At 34.3% G+C, this 26829-nt stretch overlaps 1 protein-coding gene across 3 annotated transcripts in view; it reads left to right on the top strand.

Annotated features, from left to right (window-relative positions):
* The window catches only part of Dpy19l1 (dpy-19 like C-mannosyltransferase 1), a 118778-nt gene that overhangs the window by 65632 nt on the left and 26317 nt on the right, over positions 1-26829 (top strand). For 2 of the 3 annotated variants that reach the window (XM_047561134.1, XM_047561133.1), the window contains exons 8-13: positions 336-427; positions 4659-4758; positions 6950-7027; positions 16958-17044; positions 18645-18704; positions 19460-19540. In XM_047561134.1, the coding sequence (XP_047417090.1) occupies positions 336-427; positions 4659-4758; positions 6950-7027; positions 16958-17044; positions 18645-18704; positions 19460-19540 (498 nt within the window). The remainder of the gene's footprint in view (positions 1-335; positions 428-4658; positions 4759-6949; positions 7028-16957; positions 17045-18644; positions 18705-19459; positions 19541-26829) is intronic. The other variant, XM_047561135.1, reaches the window with a different exon arrangement.

Here is a 26829-nt window from a genome sequence, read left to right as displayed (position 1 = left end):
AAAATGAAATCATTTTATCACAGAGACACCTGCATACCCATGTTCATTGCAGCACTATTCACAGTAACCAAGATACAGAATCCACCAATGTGTCCATTAACTGATGAATGGAGAAGAAAAACATACAAGGAGAAAGACATCCTTGTATGTCTTTCCCAGTAAGGTTTCTTACTTCCCAATTTTGCTGTTTGTGAAAAGTCCAATAACTTTTTTCACAATATGTCATTTAAATTATGTATGAGATTTACTCCTCTTTGCATTTATAAATCCAACTTCTGTGTCTTACTTAGCAAATTTAGCAAGTATATCATATACTCTGAATGTTCTTTTTCCAGTGTACCCGTGTGATGTGGACACCACCTCTCCGTGAAAGCTTCTCGTATCCATTCCTTGTACTTCAGATGTTGCTTGTGACTCATATTCTAAGGTAATATACATTTAGCCTTAGGTTTTCTGATGTTTTTCTTACCTTAAATAACTGAAAGTAGTATTTTTTAAGTTCCTGTAATAAAAAAGCTAACATAATAAATTAATTTAAATGACCTTGTTATGTCGAATTTGTAAAGATACTTCAAAAGTATAACTTGCAAATCCTTAGTACTAAAGATGTTTCCTCTGTCTGCCTTCTAGTCCTCTTCGTTTTTCTTAGTGGTCCACAGTGACTGCTCAAGGAGAGCTTTCACTTTTTCTTCACTTACACAAGTCTTTTTCTGTTACCACTACAGTCTCCCAAAAGTGGGCAGAAAGATGGGGAGACTATTTATGCTATACTTTAATCTTGTAAGATATAGTCCTTTGGAGCCAGGAACTCCTCACACAGTCATCATAATCAGATACATTAACACAGATAGTTTGTCTTCCTACATTTGTTTAGTATCCTGATGGTCAGATAATAGGAATAGAAGGAAACCTCCTCAGTAGACCAGAGATATTCTAGGAGAATTCCTGCTAGAAGTTCAGGCCTGGTCTTCAGCTAAGGAACTAACAGGTTTAAGCACAAGTGAGCGTAGGGGAGAACATTTCCCCTTTCTGTTGACATACTGAGTTTCAGTATACATTGCCTTGTTTCAGAGAGTAAATATAAAACAAAATTGAGCCTATGGAAAAATAGAACAAAACATGATAAAAATCTGAAGCTGTCTGGGCCTAAAAACAACCTTTAGTGGTCTACTGAATTCAGAAGAAACTTATTGAAGTCTATTATGCTCCATAATTTCCCTCTGTAATGACCTCAGCAGGCATAGTGCTGGTACTGGCTTCTAGTCCCCTATTTCATGTCTTCAGACCGACCTTTCTCAGGTAGGATGGGAGATGACTTTGGTATTATCAGCTTTTTAAGTCTGTGAACTCCAGCTTTATTGTTGTCTCTTAAATCCTCTTTTATTATTAAATTTAAAGCTTCTGTAGCACCTTCAAATAAAGTGAACCTATATGAAGTAATAACCTTTAGCTCTACCCTGTTGGTTCTGGGGCACCTCAAGAGAGAGTCCTCTTCTCAGACATTTCTGGAAGAAATGTTACGCTATAAGAGAGTGAGTCACCATTGCTGGAGTGATTTTCCACATCCATTTCTTGATCTTAGCTTTTTTCCCTGTGGTGAAGACACTGGCTTGCCCATCTGTCTCTCAGTCTAGCTTTTCCTCTGCCTCTGTTCCTATTTTAAATTCAGCGAAGGTAAACCTTGGCTTCTTCTCACATTCAGTCACTAATCTGATCTAACCTGTGGAGCTGTGAATGGTACTGCTCCAGTTGCTGAGTATTGCTTCCCTTCGTCCATCTGTGCTTAGTTAGAAGGTTGTCTTGTTGCTGTGATAACAAATCACCACAAACTCTGATTTATTACCTTACAATTCTATCGATCAGAGGTCCTAAACCTCAAGATGTTGGTGGAATCTCTCCTGAGAACTCTGGGGAGAGTCCTTTACCACTCGCCTTTTCTACCCTTCATAGGCTGCCTGAGTTTCTTGGCTCATGGTCACTTCCATCAGCAAAGCCAGCAAATGGAGGATTGAAATCTCCTCCTGTCAGTTCACTCCAACACTTCTCTGCTGCTTCTTTTCTTACTTTTAAGAAACCTTGTGATCTGGGTGTGATACATGCCTGTAATCCCAGTTTCTTTCCTATAATCCCATCTTGAATAACTGTAAGAATCACAAAATTGAGGCCAGCCTGGGCTAGACAGAAGAATCACAAAATCGAGGCCAGCTTAGGCAATTTAGTGAGACTCTCTCAAAATAAAAAAGGGTGCAGAGGTGCTGGGTTTAATCCCCAGTATTGCCAAAAAAACAGAACAAAACCCTTGTAATTATATTGAGCCCTCCTGGTTAATCCAGATAATCTCCCTCTCTTAAGGTCAGGTGATTAGTAATATTAATTTCATTTGCTACCTTAGTGCCCCTTTGCCTTGTCAAGTGAAGTGCACAGGTTCTAGGAATTACGATGGGGCACCTCTGGAGGCCATTATTCTACCTACCACAAATGGGGTTGCTCCAATGACTGTTTCCTGCATTCAGGGGCTGCTTTATGTTGGATTCTTCTTTGATTTGTACTCCAGGGACTTCTGTGACAAGCTCTTTCTTTATATTTTCTTTAGTCTCCCAAAGAAATCATAAATTTTCAAACTTTGTTTTTATCTTGGTTGACATCTTCCTTCTCATATTCCTGATCATGCTGCTTTCCCCAGGGCTGGTTCAGGTTCATCATCATCTTGATCCTCCTTAACACCTTCATTGACTGCTCTCACTTAAGGGGACAACTTTTCTTATTTTTTTTCCTTGTTGGAATGGCTCCCTACTCACCTGGTGTTACTGGTTGCTGAAAGTGGACTGGCTGCTTTCATTTTCCTTAAGTGACAGCAGCACTTTGGGAAATGCAGTCTTTATAGCTGGGAAACCACATCCTGCTTTCTGGATCTGTGTCAGACTTCTTGTCTTTCTTCTGAAGGATAATGACCCCATCTCTACTGGTCATTTACATCTTCTGGTATTTAATCTTTATTATGGTCTCTTTTCTTCTTTGGAAGGACTGTTGTTTCCTCTAGTTTTCTTGGTTTCTATCTCTAGTAAAAGTCCCTTAATATGAGAGGGAGGTGTGGATGAGTGGCTTGGGTGAGCAAGAAGCAACTAAGCTGTGTTGAAGTATGCTGCAGTGCTGAGGGAACTGTGATAAAACTGGAAAAGAAACTATTCCTAAATGCTGGTAATCAATTATTAGTAAGGTTAGCCGTATATTTTATTTTAACAAATTGATTTTTTCCAGGTTTGAATTTTTAAGTATTTTTAGAAGTTTGGTTTTATATAAGCCACCTAATAACAGCAAGTCTTAGCCTTTTTTTGATTATTCTTGGTAATATTTATGTTTTCATTTCTCTTGTCTTAGGTCAGTGCTATATTGATCATATCATCATCAGTTAGAATTCCATTGATTATCTCCCTCCAGTGCATTTTGTACCAGCTGCCAGATTAGTATTAAATGCTACTCCAGATCTGTAATGTCCCTTATTACCCATAAAATGGAATACAGTTTTAGTATCCAAAAGAAATAGGGAGGAGCTAGGTGTGTAGCTCAGTGGTAGAGTGCCTGCCTTGCATGTGCAAGGCCCTGGGTTCCATATCCAGCATCATGGGGGAGAAATAAACAACAGGAATAAATTTTTAAAAACTGTAGAGAATTGCTTTTTGCCAGAGACTTTCAAACTTTTTAGGTAGGATACAGTCTTATACATTCTGTTTCCTTCTAATTATCTATATTAAAAAAAAGGGGGCTGGGTTTTGTGTAGTTGATTTTGTGACTCATTTAGGTTACCTGGAGTTTAAAAATAACTTCAGTTGAGTTAGAGGAGCAGAGAGGGATGTCCTTTGAGAAAGGGCTATTTGAAGAAGCAAAGAAAGGCATTCTATGGTGGTGTTCAGTGCCCCAGGGGGGTTTATCCTAAGGAGGATTGCTTTATTCTGTCCAAGCTGCTTACAGTTGGTATGTTCATGTGAATACTGTACTTCTGTGAAGGATGTTGGGTAGGTTTAAGGGCTCTGCACCGGCTCAGATTTAGGAAAAAAGATGAATCATCTCACCCTCCTAAAATCTCCTAAATTATAAGTCAGTATCAACGTGAATCTCCTGAAGATGGCTCTAGAACTGCCCTCCCCCAGCCTGCTTTTGCCTCCATTTCAGTTTTCTATGTTCTACTTTTACAAGACCAACTTTTATCCCACATCGTCACAAAATCCCCTCACCTGCTCAGCTCTGATTCTGAATTCTTGCACCATTTGTCCACATATTATATAGCACTTAGACTATACCATTTTGTCATTTTTTTCATAGGCATCTTCTGTCTCTCCAACTGATGAATCTATTGAATCGACATTTAAGGGTCTGATTATGAATTCACCAAAATATAATTTGGAAAAAAAATTCAGTTTCTGTACTAACCTGAACAATTCTATGACAAGGCTTTGTGTTTTTACAGTAATAATGGCCAGTTATTTTTCACAGAAAATTGTAATTGGGTGTCAGGGGGTATAATTTCTAACACATTGGTTCATTTTATGTTCAGTTTATGTTATAACACATCACGATTGAGATGCTAATTTGCAATAGTTTGGAGCCATGCTAGACTCTTTTGTTGTTAAACTTACTGATATTTATTTTACCTTTTCAAGGGCTACAAAACTTTATAGAGGAAGCTTGATTGCACTCTGCATTTCCAATGTATTTTTCATGCTTCCGTGGCAGTTTGCTCAGTTTGTACTTCTTACTCAGGTAAGGTGATTGTATTTTTAAAGTGATTTAAGCTTAGTGTGTTTGATTATGTGAACTCATTTGTATAACATTATAGCTGAGCTGCTCTATGATTCTAAGTCCTAATACTTTCATTTAATGCTTTTAAAGAAAGTTCAGAGTAAAAAAATGTGCAAGATTTGTTTATTAATGAGTATTAGTTTTTTACTTACTATGCATTTACTTACTATGCATGGGTTCAGAATGCATTTATGAACCCATTTTATAAAATGCTTATTTTTGTTACTCAGTGTTTGTGGGCTTAAAAAAGAACTGATGCCATAATTTTAATTATTTCTCTTAAGTAAACTATAGTATATCTCTTAAATAAAATGTGTTACTTTTATGAATAGTGCCTTATATTCTTACATGTAGGATAACTATACATAGGATAAGATGATAAATAGCTAATGAAATTCATGTTTTATAATTTCCCCTACCAGTTTGTAGTTTATCACCTCTTCATGGATTCATATCTCACTTCCAAATGTTAATATATAGAACAAGGTAGCCTATTGAGAGAGGAGTATATCATGTATTCATTTTTCTCCCTTTTGCTATTTTTTTATTATTATGCTACCATATTTATATAAAGCAGTTGATGAATTGCTTTTTAATATTCTTTGGAATGTGTTGCTTCAGTAATGAAGTCAGACCTGGATGTGAGTCCAAATTCTAATCATTAACTTCTTGACATTGACAAAAAACTTAACTTTTCTTAGTTTCAATTTTCTCATTTATAAAATAGAGAAAATAAAAGAACCCACTTTATTGGGTTGTGGTTAGCATCAGATGAGGTAATTTATGTAAGACTCAACCAAGTACCCAGTACTTAGCCAGATGCTTTCATCATTTTTTTTTTTAAATAGACCTGATTTGTACTTACATCTTCTTTTGATCTTATCTTTTAGACTCCTTTGTCTTCTTTAGTTTGATGACATTTTACATTAGTTTTTGGTTTAAATTATCCCTGATATTCCCTCTTTAAGATTCTATCATGGAGGTGTGCTATGTATTGCTTAGCCGTTGGCGTACAAAGGGATCTTTCCCATTGCTTCCAGTTAGTGGAGATGGCTTTCCTTTTGTGTGTGTGTGTGGCGGGGTAGGGTTGAGATGCCTCTGTGGGTCTTACGTTGAATAACAACACACACTCCCCCACAGTTATTATTGTATAAAGTAATAATATGAAATAAAACCTATGGGGAGTGTGTGTTGTTATTTACCCTTACGCAGTATGTTTTCCCCACGGTTAACTAGATGAAGAGACATCTTGGTTTGGATCTTGGTTTGGTGATGGCAGTTATTTTGTTTGTTTTTACTAATGGGAACATTTGTTGTAGATTATTTGGAGATTAAAAACAATCCTTAATGATTGAAGCTTGTTATGTTTAAATATTTAGCTCTTTCAGTTCGTCCATGCTGTTTGTGTGGTAGGAGAGACATGGCATTTAATTTGAATGGCTTTCTCCATAAGAAGGGTGGAGAGGCATTGTCTGACATAATACCTCTTTATAAGAGATACAGTATCATCATTTAATTAATCCATCTAAATAATTCCAATATTCTTAGAATTCTTGATAAATAATGTACAATTTTCTTCAAACTGCAAAATTAAAAATACTTATGAAGTGAAAGTACTCCTTTTAATTTGAAATTTGAAAAATTTGATTATAACTAATATTTGAATATTTATACAAAAAACATGTTGAGACAGAACACTAATGGAGATACTTTTGAAGAATGACTAAAAAGCAGAAATCAATGTATTTTTACATAAACGTGCTTTGCTTATTTTTGAGTCTTAATGCACCTCCCCCAATTATGTATTAATGGATATGTTATAAATTACATTTTCATGTTTTTTTATGGGTCAGGATGCTTTTTAATTATACACGTTGATGATAGTCAACCTGATAGAAAAGTGAGTGTTGTTTTGGATAATCCACAAAGTAAATAATTCATATCTGAGAGAGCTGTATATGAGAGAAAAAATCAAGCACAATTTGCTATGTTAATATATTGACTATACTCAATAATAAAATTGGCTGATAAAAGGAAAATCATAAATGTAAATAAATTTAAGGCAACAAAATGATTTTTCTGCATTTTTATAGCTATTTGTTTTATATGTATCTTATTTTTATTTTTAACTTAATTTTTTTTTAAATTTCAGATTGCATCATTATTTGCAGTATATGTTGTGGGGTATATTGATGTATGTAAACTACGGAAGATCATTTATATACACATGGTAATGATTTTTAATTGTTTCTTATTCAGTTTGATTTTAAAATGAACTTCTGACTAATATTTGATTTATTGTTGAAACTAGTTGTAAAATGATTCTATATGTAAGACAAGCGTTGTTCAAACACTGTAATATAGTTGACAGACCTCATTTTAAATAGGCCACCCAGAGAGTTATAATTTTGGTCATAGTATCTAATTGAAGTTGTACCTAATTTATACTTTTACCAGTAATTGCAATTCATGAAAAAAATGTGCAACAGTAGTATATTATCTTTGGAACTGTCTGGTAAAATGAAGTAAAGTGTGCATTCACTGGGCATCTACCACTAAGCATGTTAGACACGTAGGTAACTAGAACTAGAGGCTCCAGCATTCATGTGGCTGGTCTTCCCGGTGTCTCAGGAGGCTGAGGCAGGCGGATCCCTAGCTCAAAACCAGCCTCAGCAACTGTAAGGCTCTAAGCATCTCAGTGAGACCCTGTCTAAGTAAAATACAAAATAGGGCTGGGGATGTGGCTCAGTGGCTGAGTGTCCCTGAGTTCAATCCCCAGTATAAAAAAAAAAAAAAAACAGAGTATGCTAAAAGGGTAAATTAGGGTGTTATGTTGGAGGATGATAAGGATTAAAGAAAAAACAAATCAGAATAGGGCAGATCAGTAGTGCCAGGGTCAGGGAGTATAAGATCCAGGTCTCAAGTGAAGTGGTCAGGCCACGTCTTGCTGAGAAGGAAACTGAGCAAGGATTAGAAGGAGGACAGGGAGGTAGCAAATATATATCATAGAGAATAATATTCTAGGTTGGTGGAATAGCTAGGGCAACAGTCTCATGACTGATGAGCTGATGTTGATGAATGTTTATCTTTTAAAAACATTCGTCTTCTATTACTTACATATATATTGAGATGTTTTCTTTTCTGATAATCTTCTTTTAATACCTTTATTTTATTATTTATTTATATGTGGTGCTGAGGATCGAATCCAATGCCTCACACATGCTACGCAAGCACTCTACTACTGAGTCACAATCCCAGCCCTTCTCTGATAATCTTAATGTTACTGTAATATGCCATTATTACTTTTTATTCTCTAGTAGTTGATAAACATAAAAGGACATTTAAGTATAGGAAGTTATGGTTATGAACACAGTTACAAAATTTAAAACTATGAGTCTATCCTCCAAATGAAAAATAGAACCTTGTCATTACTGTGAAGTCCTATGTGGCCTATAAATATCTTCTCACCTCTCTTGAGAGGTAACCACTGTTCTGCCTCTTTAAATTGTTATTAGTTTTTTGTAACTTAACTTTGTATGTATTCCCAAATAACATATACTTTATTTTTAAATATTAGCATAGTTTTGGTTTGTACAAATGTTTCCTTTTATGAGAATTGTGTTTTCACTCAAATTTCTGAGATTTATATTAGTGTTCAGGTATTTTCACTGCTTTATATTTTTCATTGTATGAATGAAGTACAATTTATCCATTTTCTCATAGAAGGATATTTAGGTTCTTCCTTCTGTACCACCTGGACTTCTTTTTTTATTTCACTGTATTCTTATTCATATCTCCTGAGGCATATATATTAAGAGTTCCTCTGGAATATTTACCCTGTAGCAGACTTGCTGGTTGATAAATTATGGACATGTTCAATTCAACAAAGACCAAATTGTTTTTCTAAAATGATCAGACTACTTCAAGTAGCAATGTGTAGCAGTTCATATTATTCTACATTTTTAAAAAATTTTGTTCAATCTAGTTGGTATAAAATGGTATCTTGTGACCTTAATTTACATTTTCTAATTCTCAAAGCTGAGCATCTTATGTTTATGAACCTTTGTGTTTCCATTTTTATGATATTCCTATTCAAACCTATCATCAGTTTTTCTCTTATATTCAAGAGAAAATACTTTGTTTTAGTCAGAGCAATATAATCCATTACTTTCATTTTTATGTTGATGCTGAAATTATTTCAGATCTGTCCAGCTGTTTGGACCAGCTTCTCCTTTTAAACTTGTCCTCATCATGCTTCACCACTTAAAAAAAGAACTAAATAATATTAAGTATCATGAAATCTGCATCTTCTTAGATGATCCTGTGTATTTTTCCCTCCTTAATCTGCTATGATGGTAAATTGACATGAACTGATTTTTCTAACATTAACAAAAAGCCTTGCTTTTCTGGGCTAGACACTTTTTTTTTAATATATTGCTGAATTCAATTTGTTATTGTTTCTATCGGATTTTTAGATCTATTTTTGTGAGTGGATTCAATAGTAAATTTTTATATGTACTTGGCTAATTACTTTTCTAAACCAGTTAATACAGTTTTTAATAAATCAGAGTAAATGGTAAATGTTGAGAGTTCCAGTCATGTAGTCACATAGGCAACTATGGCTGAGTGCTTTGACTCAAAGTTATAGTTATCAAAGTACCAAACTTACACAGATTTAATTTGTAGGTGAACCTTCTTAGGTAAATAATATATGGTTATGTGATTTACTAACTATTTTTGTTCTTTGTTCATTATTACTTTATAGTTCATAAATTTCTTACAGCCACAAATATTTAGAATAGTCCCCCAAATAATTATTTTTACTTTTTAAAAAAATTGTTGTTAAAATACATGTAACAGAATTTACCATTTTAAGCACTTTCAAGTGTATAGTTCAGTGGAATTAAGTACATTAATATTGTTTTGCAAGTATCACCACTGTGTATCTCCAGAAATCTTTTCATCTTGGAAAACTGAAACTCTGTACCCATTAAACACTAACTCCTTATTCTCCCACCTTTCCAGCCCCTAGAAACTACTATTCTACTTTTTTTTTCCCCTCCGGAAGTACAACTTTTCATTTCTCTGGTTGTACACAATGTGGAGTCACACCATTCCTGCAGTCATATATGTATATAGGGTAATGATGTCTGTCTCATTCCACCATCTTTCCCACCCCTTGCCCCCTCCCCCGCATTGCCCTCTGTGCAATCCAAAGTTCTTCCATTTTTTACATTCCCCTCCACCACATTTTGTATCAGCATCCACTTATCAGAGAAAACATTTGACCTTTAGTGTTTTTGAATTGGCTTATTTTGCTTAGCATGATATTCTCCAATTCCATCCATTTATTTGCAAATGCCATATTATTATTTTTCTTTATGGCTAAATAATATTCCATTGTGTATATATACCACAGTTTCTTTATCCATTCATCTATTGAAGGGCATCTAGGTTGGTTCCACAATTTAGCTATTGTGAATTGAGCTGCTATAAACATTGATGTGGCTGCATCTCTGTAGCCATTCTACTTTCTATCTATGATTTTGTCTACTTTATATATGTCATGTAAGTGGGATTATACAGTGTTTGTCTTTTTGTTGTAGACTTATTTCACTTAGTATGATGTTCTCAGGTTTCTTCCATGTCAGAGCATGTATCAGAATTTCCTTCCTCTTTTAAAGTTGAATAATATTCCATTGTTTATATTGTTTTGTTTGTCTATTCTGTCCATGTTTTTGCTACACTAAATAATGGTACAGTGAACATGAATGTCAAATATCTCTTGGGGTCCTTGTCTTCAGTTCTTTTCAGTATATACCTAAAAATGGAGTTGCTAAATTGATCATGTTTGAAATCTATCTTAAATTTTTTGAGAATTGTACTGTTTTCCAAAGCAGCTGTACCATATTACATTCCCACCAACAGTACGGAACTGTTCCGATGTCCCCATATCATCTCCAGTATTTATTTATTATTTAATTATAGCCATCCTAATGGGTATGAGGTGATATCTTGTTGTAATTTTTGTTTTTTAATTAAAATACTTCATTTTGTAGAGCAGTTTTAAGTTTACAGTAACATTAAATGGAACAGTGTTTTCATATACCCACTCTTTCACTTATGCATGATCTCCCCAACTTTTGATACACTACACCAGAGTGGGATATTTGTTAAAATCGATAAACCTACAGTGGCACACACATATAAAATGACATATATCCATCATTATAGTTTTGTACAGAATAGTTTCACAACCCTAGAAATCTTTCTCTGTGCTCTGCCTATTCATTTTACTCTCACCCCCCTACTTCTAGTAACCACTGATCTCTTTATTGTCTCCTTAGTTTTGCTTTTTGCATAATGTCAAGTGTTCGGAATCACACAGTATATAGCCTTTCAGATTGGCTTCTTTCACTTAGTAAAATACAATTAAGTTTCCTCCAAGTCTTCTTGTGGCTTGATAGCTCATTTCTTTGTGGTTCTGAATAGCATTTTGATTATGTGGATGCATCACTGTTTATCCATTCTCCTCCTGAAGGACATTTTGGTTAATTCCAAGTTTTGGCAGTTAATGAGTGAAGCTTTTGTAAACATTTGCCTGCAGGTTTTATGTAGGCATAGAGTTTTAATTCATTTGGGTAAAGGCCAAAGAAAATAATTGTTGGATTGTGTTAAAAGTATATTTATTTTTTTAGGAAATTGCCAAATTGTCTTCCAAATGGCTGAACCTGTTTGCATTGTCGCCATCAACAAGTGAGAGTTCCTGCTTCTCCACATCCTTGCAAGCATTTGGTGGTGGTAGAATTTGGATTCGGGCTATTCTAATAGATGTGTAGTGGTATCTTATTGCTTCAGTTTGAATGAAGTCTTTTTATATGCTTATTTTCCATCTCTGTATCTTATTTGGTGTGGTATCTTGAAGATCTTTGGCCATTTTTTCATTGGATTGTTGGTTTTCTTATTGTTGAGCTTTAAGAATTCTTTGTATATTTGGATATCAGTCTTTCATCAGATACGTCTTTTCGGAATATTTTCTTCCAGTTTATGACTTGTCTTCTCATTCCCTTGACATTGACTTTCTCAGAGTAAGAGTTTTTAATTTGAGTGCAGTTCATTTTATTAATTCTTTTTTTGGAATATAGTTTTGGTATTGTATCTAGGAATTCATAACCATATCTAAGGTCATCTAGGTGTCTGCCTATGTTAACTTCTAGGAGTTTTATAGTTTGGTAATGTACATTTAGATCTGTGGTCCATTTTGAATAAATTTTTATGAAGGGTTTAAGGTCTATGTCTAGATTGATAGATATTTGTCATGTGGGTATCTACTTATTCCAGCACTATATGTTGGAAATACTGTTTTTACTCCATTGTGTTATCTTTGCTCCTTTGTCATCTGTTGACATATTTTTGTATTTCTAGGCTCTGTACTTTGTTCTATTAATGTCTGTTTGTCTAGTTGTTCTTTTGTCTATTCTTTCACCAATCTGACACTGACACTTGTCTAGCTTTATAGTAAGCCTTAAAATTAAGCAGTGTTAGAGTTTTTTCTATATAAGTATTGCATTGCTTCTTCTGAATTTTTTGCATAACCATATGTCTTTAGAATCAGTTTGTTAATATTTGTAAAATAACTTGTTAAAATAATGACTGGTTGTTTTGAATATATAGATCAAGTTGGGTAGAACTGACATCTTGAGAATATTGTATCTTCCTATCAATAAATATGGAATATCTTTGCATCTACTTAGCTTCTATTTGATATCTTTCATCAGTGTTTTGTAGTTTTCCTTGTAGAGATCTTTTGCATATTTTGTTAGATATTTACATTTTTAACTTTTGGTGTTCAATTATAAATGGTAATGTGTTATAATTTCAAATTCTACTTTCTTCATTATTGCCATATGGAAACACAGTTGACTTTTCTACGATAACCTGTATCCTGCAACCTTGCACTAATCCCTTACTAGGTTCAGGAGTTTATTGTTGATTCTTTGAATATTGATTTTGTTATTCATGTTGACTAATCATGTCATCTGCAAACACAGTTTTATTTCTTCCCAACTTTTATACTTTTATTTCCTTTTCTTACTGAATTATCTAGGACTTTTAGTATGATACCGAAAAGCAGTAGTGGATAAGAACCTCTTTGCCTTGTTCCTGATCTTGGTAGGAAAGCTTCCAGTTTCTCACCATTAAGTATGTGTTAGCTGTAGTTTTTTTGTTAATTTTTTTAAGTCACATTGAGGAAGTTTTTTTCTATTCCCAATATACTGCAAGTTTTTGTCATAATGAGTGTTTAATTTTGTCAGATAAATTTTTTGTATGCATTGACTGATCGTGTAATTTCTCTTCTTGAACCTGTTGATGGGTGTAAAGGATATATTAATTGGTCTTTGGAATTTTTTTTTTTTTTCACATAAGAAGGTTTATTAAGCAAACAGAGTGTCTTCCTGCAGGGTAAGAGAGAAAATGAGAGGAAAAGAAAGGGAAAGAGAAAGGGCGTGTGCTAGAGAGAGTGGAAAAGTGAGGAGGAGAAAGAAAGTTGGTCTTTGGATATTGAACCAGCCTTGTATATCTGGGATACATCTTTCTTGGTTCTAGTGTATGATTCTTTATATGCATTATTTGATTCAATTTGCTTATATTTTGTTGAAGTTTTTGCATCTGTGTTCATGAGAGATATAGGCCTATAGTTTTCTTGTAATGTTATTTTCTGATTTAGTGTTAGGGTAATATTGACCTCATAGAATGAGTTAAGAAGTATTTCCTCTACTTCCATCTTCTGGAAGAGATTGTAGAAAATTGTTTTAATTTCTTTCAATGAACAGAATGCTTAGGCATATTTGGAAGTGGTACTTTTTCCTTTCCTTCTGCCATAAGCACAAAGGGATTTTCCTCTGATAGTCATTGCAAAGAACTAGTAGAGCTCTTGAAAGTAAAACAGAGCTGTAGGCCCTTCCCTAAGACTGGGTTCACTAGAGTTTTTAACTTTCAGAGTTGTCTATCCTGAGTCTCAGCAATCATCAGTTACAGTTTGGGTTTTCCTACCTCTGCATTGGTTCCCAAAAGGGTACTGCTCATGATTTTTAACCTAATACTTTCCTCAATTTTTAACAATATTTTTGTGCAGACTTTAGATTTTTTTTTCATATTAAATACATTATTTGTGAATAGAGATAATTTTACTGCTTCCATTCCAATGTTAATGTTTTCGGTTTCTTTTTATTTCCTAATTTGGCAAAGAATCAGAATACAAAATTGATACATAAAAATCGTACAGCCACATCAATGTTCATAGCATCTCAATTCACAATAGCTAGATTGTGGTACCAATTGAGATGTCCTTCAACTGATGAATGGATAAAGAAACTGTGGTATATATATACACAATGGAATATTACTCAGCCATAAAGAATAAAATTATGGCATTTGCTGGTAAGTGGATGAAGTTGGAAAATATCATGCTAAGTGAAATAGAACAAGCAAGCCCAAAAAACCAAAGACCGAATGTTTTTTCTGATAAGTGGATGATGTTGTATAACAAGGCAGGGTGGCAGGGAGGAAGAGAAGAATGAAGGAACTTTGGATGGTGTAGAGGAAATTGGGGTGGGAGAGAGTGGGGGATGGGAAGATAGTAGAATGAAAACAGTATTACCCTATGCATATATATGATTACATGAATGGTGTGAATCTACATTGTGCACAACCATAGAAATGAAAAGTTGTACCCCATTTGTGTACAATGAATCAAAATGCAGTCTGTAAAAAAAAAAAAAAATTTAATAAAAAAAATCAATTCACTCCTTAAACAGAATACCTGTCTACGTGAAACCTCTGATTTTTTTTTTTCTGACAAGATCATTTTCTCTCAAAATATTTACCCTCTTATTTACTGACAAAATTTCACCTCCATTTGCTCAAGCCCAAAGCTTTTCTCCCTTTCTCTTCCGCTTATACACCCTACATCCAACTGTTAGTTCTGGCTTCCAAATATGTCCAGATTATATTCACTTCTCTCCAATATTACTGTTATAATCCTGACCAAACTGGTTCAGACTCATACAATGAAAGCAACAAAACACTGCTAAAAGAAATTAGGAAGACAAATTCTTTAAAGCCTGCTTTTCAGTTCTAAGCTCTTTTCTCTGTTGTTAGTATCCTCCCTTTAAACACCCTGTACAACTCCTTTCTTCTGATCTTCTTACTCTCTAGTCCAGGTCCTGAAGCATTTGTTGCTTTGAATTTGGAAGCTCCAAATGGTGCTGTAGATTGAATTGAAGATAGTGTGATTTAAATTTTATAACTTTGAAAACAAAGCCAGAGTTATAATGTTTTTCATTTTTAATGATTCTGAGACATTTATCTCACTAAAAGCCTATATACCCATTCTGATCAATGGTAAGATCATTCTCAGGATTTTTTTTTTTTTAAAGTAAGTTTGTATTTTACTAACTTCAATTCCAATATTTCTTAAGACTTTTTAGAGCTTCATTTCTTAGTACTACCTTACATTTTCTTTTCAGTATTCTTGGCATTGTTTTGCGTGATTCTTGGTCATAAGTGTTTTTTTTCAAAGTAATATTATTTTCCTAAATTATGTAAAAATTGATTGGAGAAACACGTGCAGTAGGGATAAGCAGTTCACACATAAAACAACATAGGGAATAAGGAAGAAGATGCTCTATCTTTTCCAGTATTTCAACAATGGGAAAGGCGGCACAGTGGTGCACACCTGTAATCCCAGCACTTTGGGAGACTGAGGCAAGAGAATTGTAAGTTCAAGGCCAGCTTCAGCATCTTAGCAAGAGCCTCAGAAACCCATTGGGGGTCAGGGATGTCTTTCAGTGTTAAAAGTGTAAAGTGTCGCTGGGTTCAGTTCCAGTTTAAAAAAAAAAAAGAAAGAAAGAGAGAGAGAGAGAGAAAGAAAGAAAGAAAGAAAGGAAGGAAGGAAGGAAAGAAAAGAAAGAAAGAAAGAAAGAAAAGAAAAGAAAAGAAAAGAAAAGAAAGAAAGAACGAGCCAGGCATGGTGGCACATGCCTGTAATCCCAGTGGCTCAGGAGGCAGGAGAATCACAAATTCAAACCAGCCTTAGCAAAAGAAAGGTGCTAAGCAACTCAGTGAGATCCCATCTCTAAATAAAACACAAAATAGGGCTGGGGCTCAGGGGGCTGAGTGCCCCTGAGTTCAATCCTCAGTACCCCACCCCCCAAAAATAAAGAAAGAAAGAAAAAGAAGAGAAAGAAAAAAGCATAAAATAGGAAAGTGAAACAATGACATAACTGTTTTTAAAAAAATTAGACACAATGTAGGCCATAGAGTGTATCTACAGGAAATCTCTTATCCTATTGATGGGGCAGTAAATTGATACGATCATTTGGTAGAGCAATTTGTCAATATTGTTTTTCAGATTTTAAAATTTGTGTATCCTTGATCCATCAATTCCACTTTGGGTTATTTGTCCACAAGTGCAACTTACACATAAAATGAACACATAAAGATGTTTATCATAGCATGTTTGTAATAGGAAAAACAAACAAAATAGAACTGAAAAGCAATAATCAGAGGACCAGTTAAATAAACTGTGGGACATCTGTACAGTGGAATTCTTTTCTAAAAATTTATTTATTTGTTTGTTTGTTTGTTGAACCGGGGATTGAACCTGTGTACTTAACCATTGAGTCATATCCCCAGACATTTTTTATTTATTTTTTTATTTTTGAGACAGGGTCTTAATAAGTTGCTTAAGGCCTTGCTAAATTGCTGAGACTGGCTTTGAACTTTCTGTCTCAGCCTTCTGTTGCTGATATTACAGGCATGTGCCACCACACCTGGCTCATTTCTCATTTCTTAAACAGAATAAATTAGATTGGCTTGAATTGATTTGTAAAACTCTCTGAAACATAGTAAGAGTACAAGCAAAAAATAGTATACCTATGAGTAGATTCTTATTTGTGACTTTTTAACAAAATATAAAGTAGAATTTATTCATTTTAGTGCCAGGAAGATGCATGGAAACTGTTGTGCTGTTTTTATTATATATTCCTTTTTGAATGGCTTGAATTTTGTTTATCATGGATATGTGCAGTTTTCACAATGAAAAATCAGTGATTCTGTTTTATTTGCATTAATTATGCTTTTTCTTGGATTTTTCCAGATTTCTCTTGCACTTTGTTTTGTTTTGATGTTTGGCAACTCAATGTTGTTAACATCCTATTATGCTTCCTCTTTGGTAATTATTTGGGTAAGTGTTCTTTAAGTACATGGCTGATTTTTAATTTAATGGTATCAGTTTCTTTATCACTGGCTAGGGATTCATGAGGGTACAAGTTTGTTTTTCTTTTTTTCCTTTTGTTTTTTCAGTGTCTATCTAAATATAAAATTGCCTCTTCCAGAGATGATTGTGTCTCTTTTTCCCATGGGTTTCACTATTACACTGTTTTACAAACCTAAGTTATTTTATTCCTTATATCTAAAATATGTGTTTTAGTACAGGCCAGTTTCTTGAAGACAAAAGCATATTGCATTGTCTTAATTGGAATGTATTCTACTTTTTAAGTAATCATTTAAATTACTTAGATTATTTTGGCTTTCTTGATTTCTGGAACCCATTAACAATTTGGAGCCTCCTATGGCTTCATCCCATTTTACGAATAATAATTATTTTAAAACTAGAACCCATTAACTTGCTTGTAGCCTCCTGTTCAACCCACTTTACAAATAATAATTATATAAAAACCTATTATCAAAAAATATTCCTCTTCCTAATTTGGGCTCCTGCCCTTTTTAGGTGTGTGACTTGAATGTATTTAGCCACAGAAATGAGCAACTAGCATGTGGCAATGCAGTATTTTCAACAAAAGTAGTTAACTGAATTGTGCTTTGGCAGTAATAAGTTCAGTTCTTAAAATCAGTGTACTCTATAATTAGGAAATGTGACATTATACTCACTTCTATATTTTACCTGCCTGTGTTAACAAGTATTGTTATTACTCAAGATTAAATATATTACTCTTTGTACTTGTATACAGGGAAGTCATTGAATTGAATATTGCATGTGAATACAATCTAATCTAAGTTCATTTTGTAAGAAATTGCCTTTAAATTCACTTGAGCTTCTCCAGTATGTCAGGTACCCTGCTAGATTCTTGACACTCACATTGTCTTAGGTATGAATTAAGCATATTTATGTGTACTTCCTACATGGTATGTAAATGATGCTAACAGTTATAGAATATAACATATTTATGTATCTATGTGTATGATTTTGAAACCTGAATTGTATCACATTTTGTAATCTCAGATGCTCAGAAAACTTCTGAAATGACTTAATTTGGGTTCAAGTATATGTGTTTTGATCTCTAATTACATTTGCCAAGTTTCAATTAGGTTTAGCACTCTACAAGTAATATAGTTTGGGAGTCCATGTACTTGGAAAGACTTTAGATTTGTCAGAGAAGTATTTAGTTGATCCATTAAAATCACATTTTTGCTCCCAGGAGCCAGTATTTCTTAGCTTAAGTAAAATCTTATGCCAGTATGCCTGCTGCCTAAAATTCTGCATTTGTTATATGCCTCTTGCTTCTTAGACAAATCAGATATGTAAAAATCAATCCTATACATTTATATATGGTGATTCTGTTTTCAATTTTGCAGAATCACTAACTGACCTAATCTTCTTTGGATAAAATAAAGGCTATGTTTTGAAATTACTGACTGTAGAAATGAGTGTGTAGTAATACTATGTGGAAAATCAACAGTGTGCTGAATTTTAGGTGCTTGAATCTATTTAGAGTAATTATTTATTCCTTGAATTTGTATTAAATATTATTTTTTCTATTCAGGGAATGTTGGCATTGAAACCACATTTTCTGAAAATAAATATATCTGAACTTAGTTTATGGGTAAGAATCTATTTTAATGCTTGTGTTTTTTCTTTAAAATATATTGGGTTTATGTTTTACTTTTTTATTATTATTAGAGCGTTATGGTTATACATGCTAGTTGGGTTCATTCCAACATACTCATATATGCATGGAAAAAGATTTCAGTTCATGATCCCCCCTTTTCCTCCCTTTTTTCCTTCCTCTCCTCCCTTCTGTTCTCATATTTTTCTTCTTCTCCTCTACTAGACTTCCTTTCACTCATCTGTTAATTTATATTTGATTGGTCCTTTATGTTACCCTATCCTTTCTTACCTTTCCTTTATTTTACTCTAGCTTCTGCATATGAGAGAAAACATTTGACCTTTTTTATGTTTTACCTTTAAAGAAACAGATCTTACAGTTTTATAGCAAATTAGGACTCAATATTAAAATGCCAAATTGCCCTTTTCATGGAGGAAGTTAAGATTAGTCTGGGAAGGTAAAAAGTTTTAGTTTTATTATCCACATTTCTTTTGAGAAATGGCCCACATATAAGTAACAATCCATAGAAGGAGAATTTTACAAATCTCCAATAAAATACATTAGTTTTAATAATAAAATTTCAAGTGTATATTTTCACTTGTAGTTAGAGTCCTGCATTTTGGAGCAACATGCTTTATTTAAAATTGAGACACATTTGGCAGTATTTTGGAAATAGAGACATTTAAAGCTTTAGGCTGTGGAATTTGAAGCTTTGTTCATTTCATTGTTTTATTTGTTTTTTTATTTATTAGGTTATCCAAGGATGTCTTTGGTTGTTTGGAACCGTTATACTCAAATATTTGACATCTAGAATCTTTGGGATTGCAGATGATGTAAGTGCATTTTCACTTAAACTTGAAAGACTTGAAAGAAATCAAATAGACTAAGAATGAAATATTTGAGTTATTAAAGTGCCACTTTTTAAACCTAATTCCATGATGAAGTCTATTCACCTATTTTTAAAATTTATTTAATATGATAAAAAGCAATTGTCTTTATGTATACAGTTTTTATTCTCCAGAATTAATCTTAACATAATTCTTTTGTATCTTTTTCTATCTTCTATATCACAAATATTTAAAAAATTTAAAACAAGGAAGTGGTAGAGATTAAAGCTCAGATTTTAAGGTCTATAGAGCCACTGAGTCTGACTTCTTTACAATCCCTTTTGTAACAGATAAAGATGCAATCTTCAGAGCCTCAACTGGAGATCCTCACTGCTCCTACTTTGAATTTTCTGGTCAACACTTGTGAATTCTTTTTTTTTTAAGTCGTAGGTAATTTAGTCTAAGTTAGGCTTATTAATAGAAATTTTTGTTTGCTTTGATGTTTGACCATGAAAGAAATTAAAATGATAAGTTTTCTGGTTTATAACTTTAGGGATTCTTCCTAGTCATAATTGCTTAGCCCATTTTATTTTGATGCTTTAATCAGCACATCCCAAGTCAAGAGGCATCAGCAATTGCAATACAAGTAATGAAGGCTATGATTTTATTTAAAAAAAAAAAAAAAAGTACAGAGCACTGTAAAAATACTGAGGAGGAGAATCAGGGAAGGATCCTTTCAGTATTCTCCTTGGTAGAAGTCTGATGAGCTAGAAGCTAAGACTGTTTGCAAATTTTACTTTCATCTGACTCAGTGATAAATTCCAGAGGCTTTAAAACTTCTGTTTTATAAACCAGTTATTCTTTCAGCAAGTGCAGCATTTAAGTTTATGAGCTCTGGTGTCAGACAGACCTTAGTTTAATCCTAATTGTCCCATTTTACCTGTGAGATCTCAAATTACTAAGTAAAAAGTATTAATGCAGTATAAACTGGGGTCAGTACTCCGTAAATATAGTTGGTGTTATTGCTATTTTGTATTATTGTTGTTATCATTGTTGTCATTTATTATCATTGTGTATACATATATACATAAAATACATATACATTTATACATACACAACATTTTCTTGATCTATTCACCCCTTTGTGTATACTTAAGGTGCTTTCATACCTGAGGTTTTATTAATAGTGCTGCAATGGATGAAAATGGTTGCAGATATCTCTTCATTAATTATTTTTCTATGGTTGATCTAGGGATTACAATATGCATCTTAATGTATAACAATCTACTTCAGGCTAATACTGACTTAATTCAGGAAAACTACAGTGCCTTTGCACCAGTATATTTCCATTTCTCTTCCCTCTTTTGAGCATTGCTGTATCCCATCTATATGTAAGTGCCAACAACAGAGTTACAATTATTGCATTATGCATCCTTATGTCTTACCAAAATTAAGAAAGAATAACAAAAGTGTTTATATTGCCTTTTGTATTTATCCACGTTTGCCATTTTTATTGTTCTTCCTTTCTTCCTGTGAATGTGAGTTACTGCCAGTTTCATTTTCTTTTAGACTATGGAATTTCCTTTACTAATTCTGGTCAGGCAGGTCTATAGCAGTGGATTCTCTCAGGTTTTGTTTCTCTTGTAAGGTTTTTATTTATCTTCATTTTTAAAGGCTTATTTTGCTGGATATAAAATTATTGGTTGACAGTAATTTTCTTTTAGAATTTGTGACCTCCACTTTTTCTGAGAAGCCAGTCAATTAATATTATCTTATAAGTATTAATGAAATTAATAAAATGCTATTAATATTATTTTTTCCCTATACATGATGAGTTGTATTTCTGCGGTTGCTTGTGAGATTTTCTCTTTCCCTTTCACATTTAAAAGTTTGTGATATGTCTAAATGTGGATCTTTTATTCATCCTTCTAGATGTTTATTGAACTTCTGTAAGTCACATTTTTTCATCTGAATTAGGAAGATTTGGGTCATTATTTTTTCAAACATTTTTCTGTTCTTTTTTTTAATGTCCCCATTAGCATGTTCATGTGCTTAATAATCTTGCAAAGTTTTTCAGGCTTTGTTCATTTTTCCTTTTTTTCTGTCTGTATTTATTTATTTATTTTTCCAGTACTAGGGGGTATCTTAGCACTCTACCACTGACCTACATCCCCAGTTCATTTTTTATTTCTTATTTTGAGAAGTGGTCTTGCTAAGTTGCCCAGGTCGACCTTAAACTTGCAATCCTCCTGCCTCAGCCACCCAAGTAGCTGAAATTACAGGTGTGCACCTTTACTCTCAGCTTATTCATTTTTCTTTAGTCTTTTTTTTATTTCTAATTTTCAGATTAGATAATATCTGTTAACCTATCTGTAAGTTTATTGATTGTTCTGCCTTTTGACACTGCTGTTGGGCCCATCCTGTGAAATTTCCATTTCAGTTATTTATACATTTTAACTCTGGAGTTTTTATTTATTAAAATTTCTGTTGTTATTGAAACTTGCTATTTTCTGAGTCTTTATCATAAGATTTTCATTTAACTTTTTTTTTTCTTTTTATTTATTTATTTATTTATTTTTTATTATTGTAAACAAATGGGATACATATTGTTTCTCTGTACATGGCGTAAAGGCATACCATTTGTGTAATCATAAATTTACATAGGGTAATGTTTGATTCATTCTGTTATTTTTTTCCCTTCCCCCCACCCCTCCCACCCCTCTTTTCCCTCTATACAGTCCTTCCTTCCTCCATCCTTGCCCCCCTCCCTAAACCTAACTCTAACCCTAACACTAACTCTTCCCACCCCCCATTATGTGTCCTCATCCACTTATTAGCGATATCATTCTTCCTTTGGTTTTTTGAGATTGGCTTATCTCACTTAGCATAATATTCTCCAGTTTCATCCATTTGCCTGCAAATGCCATAATTTTATCATTCTTTATGGCAGAGTAATATTCCATTGTATATATATACCACGGTTTCTTTATCCATTCATCAATTGAAGGACATCTAGGTTGGTTCCACAATCTGGCTATTGTGAACTGAGCAGCTATGAACATTGAAGTGGCTGTATCTCTGTAATATGCTGATTTTAAATCCTTTGGGTATAGGCCAAGGAGTGGGATATCTGGGTCAAATGGTGGTTCCATTCCAAGTTTTCTAAGGAGTCTCCATACTGCTTTCAGAGTGGCTGCACTAATTTGCAGCCCCACCAGCAATGTAAGAGTGTACCTTTCTCCCCACATCCTCGCCAACACCTGTTGTTGCTTGTATTCTTGATAATTGCCATTCTAATTGGGGTGAGATGGAATCTTAGGGTGGTTTTGATTTGCATTTCTCTTATTACTAGAGATGTTGAACATTTTTCCATATGTTTGTTGATTGCTTGTAGATCTTCTTCTGTGAAGTGTCTATTCATTTCCTTAGCCCATTTGTCGATTGGATTACTTGCATTCTTGGTGTAGAGTTTTTTGAGTTCTTTATAGATTCTGGAGATTAGTGCTCTATCTGAAGTATGATTGGCAAAGATTTTCTCCCACTCTGTAGCTCTTTCTTCGCATTGCTGATAGTTTCCTTTGCTGAGAGAAAGCTTTTTAGTTTGAATCTATCCCAGTTATTAATTCTTGCTTTTATTTCTTGTGCTATTGGAGTCCTGTTGAGGAAGTCTGGTCCTAAGCCGACATGTTGAAGCTCTGGACCTACTTTTTCTTCTATAAGATGCAAGGTCTCTGGTCTGATTCCGAGATCCTTAATCCATTTTGAGTTTAGTTTTGTGCATGGTGAGAGATAAGGGTTTAGTTTCATTCTGTTGCATATGGATTTCCAATTCTCCCAGCACCATTGGTTGAAGAGGCTATCTTTTCTCCATTGCATATTTTTGGCCCCTTTGTCTAGTATGAGAAAATTGTATTTATTTGGGTTTGTGTCCGTGTCCTCTATTCTGTACCATTGATCCACCTTTCTATTTTGGTACCAATACCATGCCGTTTTTGTTACTATTGCTTTGTAGTAGAGTTGAAGATCTGGTATTGCGATACCCCCTGCTTCACTCTTTCTGCCAAGGATTGCTTTAGCTATTCTGGGTTTTTTATTCTTCCAGATGAATTTCATAATTGCTTGCTCTATTTCTGTAAGGTACATCATTGGGATTTTAATTGGAATTGCATTGAATCTGTATAGCACTTTTGGTAGTATGGCCATTTTGACAATATTAATTCTTCCTATCCAAGAACATGGGAGATCTTTCCATCTTCTGAGGTTTTCTTTAATTTCTTTCTTTAGTGTTCTGTAGTTCTCATTGTAGAGGTCTTTCCCCTCTTTTGTGAGATTGATTCCCAAGTATTTTATTTTTTTCGAAGCTATTGTGAATGGGGTAGTTTTCCTGATTTCTCTTTCTGAAGATTCATCGCTTATGTATAGAAATGCCTTAGATTTATGTGCATTGATCTTATATCCCGCTACTTTACTGAATTCACTTATGAGATCTAACAGTTTTCTGATGGAATTTCCTGGTTCCTCTAAGTATACAATCATATCATCAGCAAATAGGGATAGTTTGAGTTCTTCTTTTCCTATTCGTATCCCTTTAATTTCTTTGGTCTGTCTAATTGCTCTGGCTAGAGTTTCAAGGACGATATTGAATAGAAGTGGTGAAAGAGGGCATCCCTGCCTTGTTCCAGTTTTTAGAGGGAATGCTTTCAGTTTTTCACCATTTAGAATAATATTAGCCATGGGCTTAGCGTAGATGGCCTTTACAATGTTAAGGAATGTTCCCACTATCCCTATTTTTTCTAGTGTTTTGAGCATGAAGGGATGCTGTATTTTATCAAATGCTTTTTCTGCTTCTATTGAAATAATCATGTGATTCTTGACCTTAAGTCTATTGATATGGTGAATTACATTTATTGATTTCCTGATGTTGAACCAACCTTGCATCCCTGGGATTCATTTAACTTTTAATGGGATTCTTTAAATTTCACATATTCCTAATTTGTAATTGCTGTTTTGAAGTTTTTGTCTAAATATAAAATCTGAGCCTCTGAGAGTCAATTTTTATTGATGACTTTTTTCCTGAATATGAATCAGACTTTTCTGTTTATTGGCATGTCTCATTAAATTTTCTAAAAACTGGATATTTTATTTTTATTTATTAATATTTGCTCCCCCACCCCACCCCCAGTACTGGGAATTGAACACAGGGGCTTAAGCATGCTCGGTAAATATTTTACCACTGAAATATATACTCAGTGAGACCCAGTCTCAAAATAAAGTTTTGAAAAACGGTTGGGGATTCAGTGGTAGAATGTTTCTGGGTTTTTTTCTTTTTCTTTTTTTTTTTTTTAATTATTCTTACTGGTTTTTTAGCTTGACTTCCTAGGTGTTACTCTCCTGTCTCTGTAAATTAGTGTTCAGCCATTAATCAGTCAGAATTGTAGCTCAGATATCTTAAGGCAATATATCTTCTGTTCCTTCCTGATGGATCTGAGTGTGGTTGGCAAGCAGATTCAGAGTGCAGGTTCAGAGCACAGATCTTTTTTTAAATTTGTTTTTGTTGTTGTTGTTATTGTTACAGGGATTGAACCTCGGTGTGCTTAACTACTGAGCCACATCCTCAGCCCTTCTTTTTCCTTTTGAGACAGGGTCTCACTAAGCTGCTGAGCTTGGCTTTGAGCTTGTGATCCTCCTGCCTTAGTCTCCCAAGCTGCTGGGATTGCAGGTGTGCACTTCTGTGCTTCAGACTGTTTTTGAGTGTGTTGCAGTGTTCCTGGGTTTGGTGACTTACTAAGAAGACCTGCAGGACTCAGAATAGAGTTGTACTCATGACATTTATTTATTACAGGGAAGGTGAAAAGGCACAAGTTATGGGTTGGGGAAGAAACCAAGCATAAACTTCTAACACTTCTCTACTAGTAGAGTCACATGGGATGCCCTTAGTTTTTTCAGAAATGAATTATGACAAAATGCATGAAATATTGTCTGCCAGGGAAACTATAGAGACTCCAGTCCTCAGGGATTTTATGGGGGGTTGGTCACGTTGGCACCCTTGCCTCTCTTATATCAAAATTCCAGACTCTTGGAGGGAATGTAGGTTTTCATGATAAACCACATTATTTGTATAAGTTAGGTACAGTAAGCCACTCTTACTGGTTATAGCAATGGGAACCCTTCTGAAATCCTAGTGGCCAATTTGCAAGTAGATTTTTCAGAGGATCATATTCAGGCCTACTTGGCCAAATAACTCTTTTTCTGCACGTCATTTTTTGTCCCATTTTTTCCTACCTGTTGTGCCTTCTTGGGTCTTTCCTGAATGTGCATGTCACCTTCCATCCTGCCAGTCAAGGACTTTTGGAGAGCTTGGGGTCTCTTGGATCTCCACTGGGCATGTGTGCAGGTTTCCAGTCCTCCAAGGATGTGAGAACTTATCTGCGGCCGCGATGGTTATCTCATTTTCAGATTCTCGTTGTAGAACTTCGGACTAGTCTGACAGTCTTCTAGGCTCTGACAGAAAGAAAGGCTTTTGCCTTTTATTTCCTACTGAGATTGCTGCTTTTACAGATAATACCTCTGAGTGCAGGTGTTTTTGCTCTTCTTCCCAAATCAATGCAGCTTCTTCCTTGCAAACAATTGGCTTTTCCTGGCCAGCTGCACCTGGTAGGACCATTGCACTGACTGATCTGGGGAGTTGGTGGTAGAACTGATAGTGGGTGGGGTGGCCTAGGAAGGAGTGCATCATCCTACGGTTTTTACCAAAATTCATTAGTGTTTTAAAATCAATAATTCTCAATGTGTTGTTTCCTTTTGGTTGATTTCTAGAACCTGATATGGTTGGTTGTGCCAATTTTGTTCAATTGTATAGTTGTTTGGGGGAAGGTATTTGCCCATTTTTTTTCCCTCTTTGTATCTGAAAATTCCACATTCACTGATATTTGAGTATTGATCTGTCCTTGTATTCCTGGATAAACCTCACTTGCTCATGTTGTACTATTCTCCTAATATATTGCTAGATTTGCTTGGCTTATATTTTTAAAATATTTGCCTGTATTCATGAGGAATATTAGTAATAGTTTTCTTATAATGATTTTGTCTGGTTTTGGTTTTAGAGGAATAACCACCTAAAATTGTAGGAAAATGTTCAGTCCCCTTGTTTTTAGAGATAATTTCTCTAGAACTGATAGTTCTCCCTTCTCTGTTAGGACCTGGAGTTTTCTGAGTAGGTTTTTGACTTCCAAGTTTAATATCCTTAGGAAATTACCTAACATAGGGAGTGAGCTTTGATAGTTCAGATGAACTTT

Source organism: Sciurus carolinensis, chromosome 8, assembly GCF_902686445.1.
Source record: "Sciurus carolinensis chromosome 8, mSciCar1.2, whole genome shotgun sequence".
Classification (NCBI taxonomy): domain Eukaryota; kingdom Metazoa; phylum Chordata; class Mammalia; order Rodentia; family Sciuridae; genus Sciurus; species Sciurus carolinensis.
The sequence above is the reverse complement of the archived record's forward strand: the minus strand, read 5'-3'. Positions and strand labels throughout refer to the sequence as shown.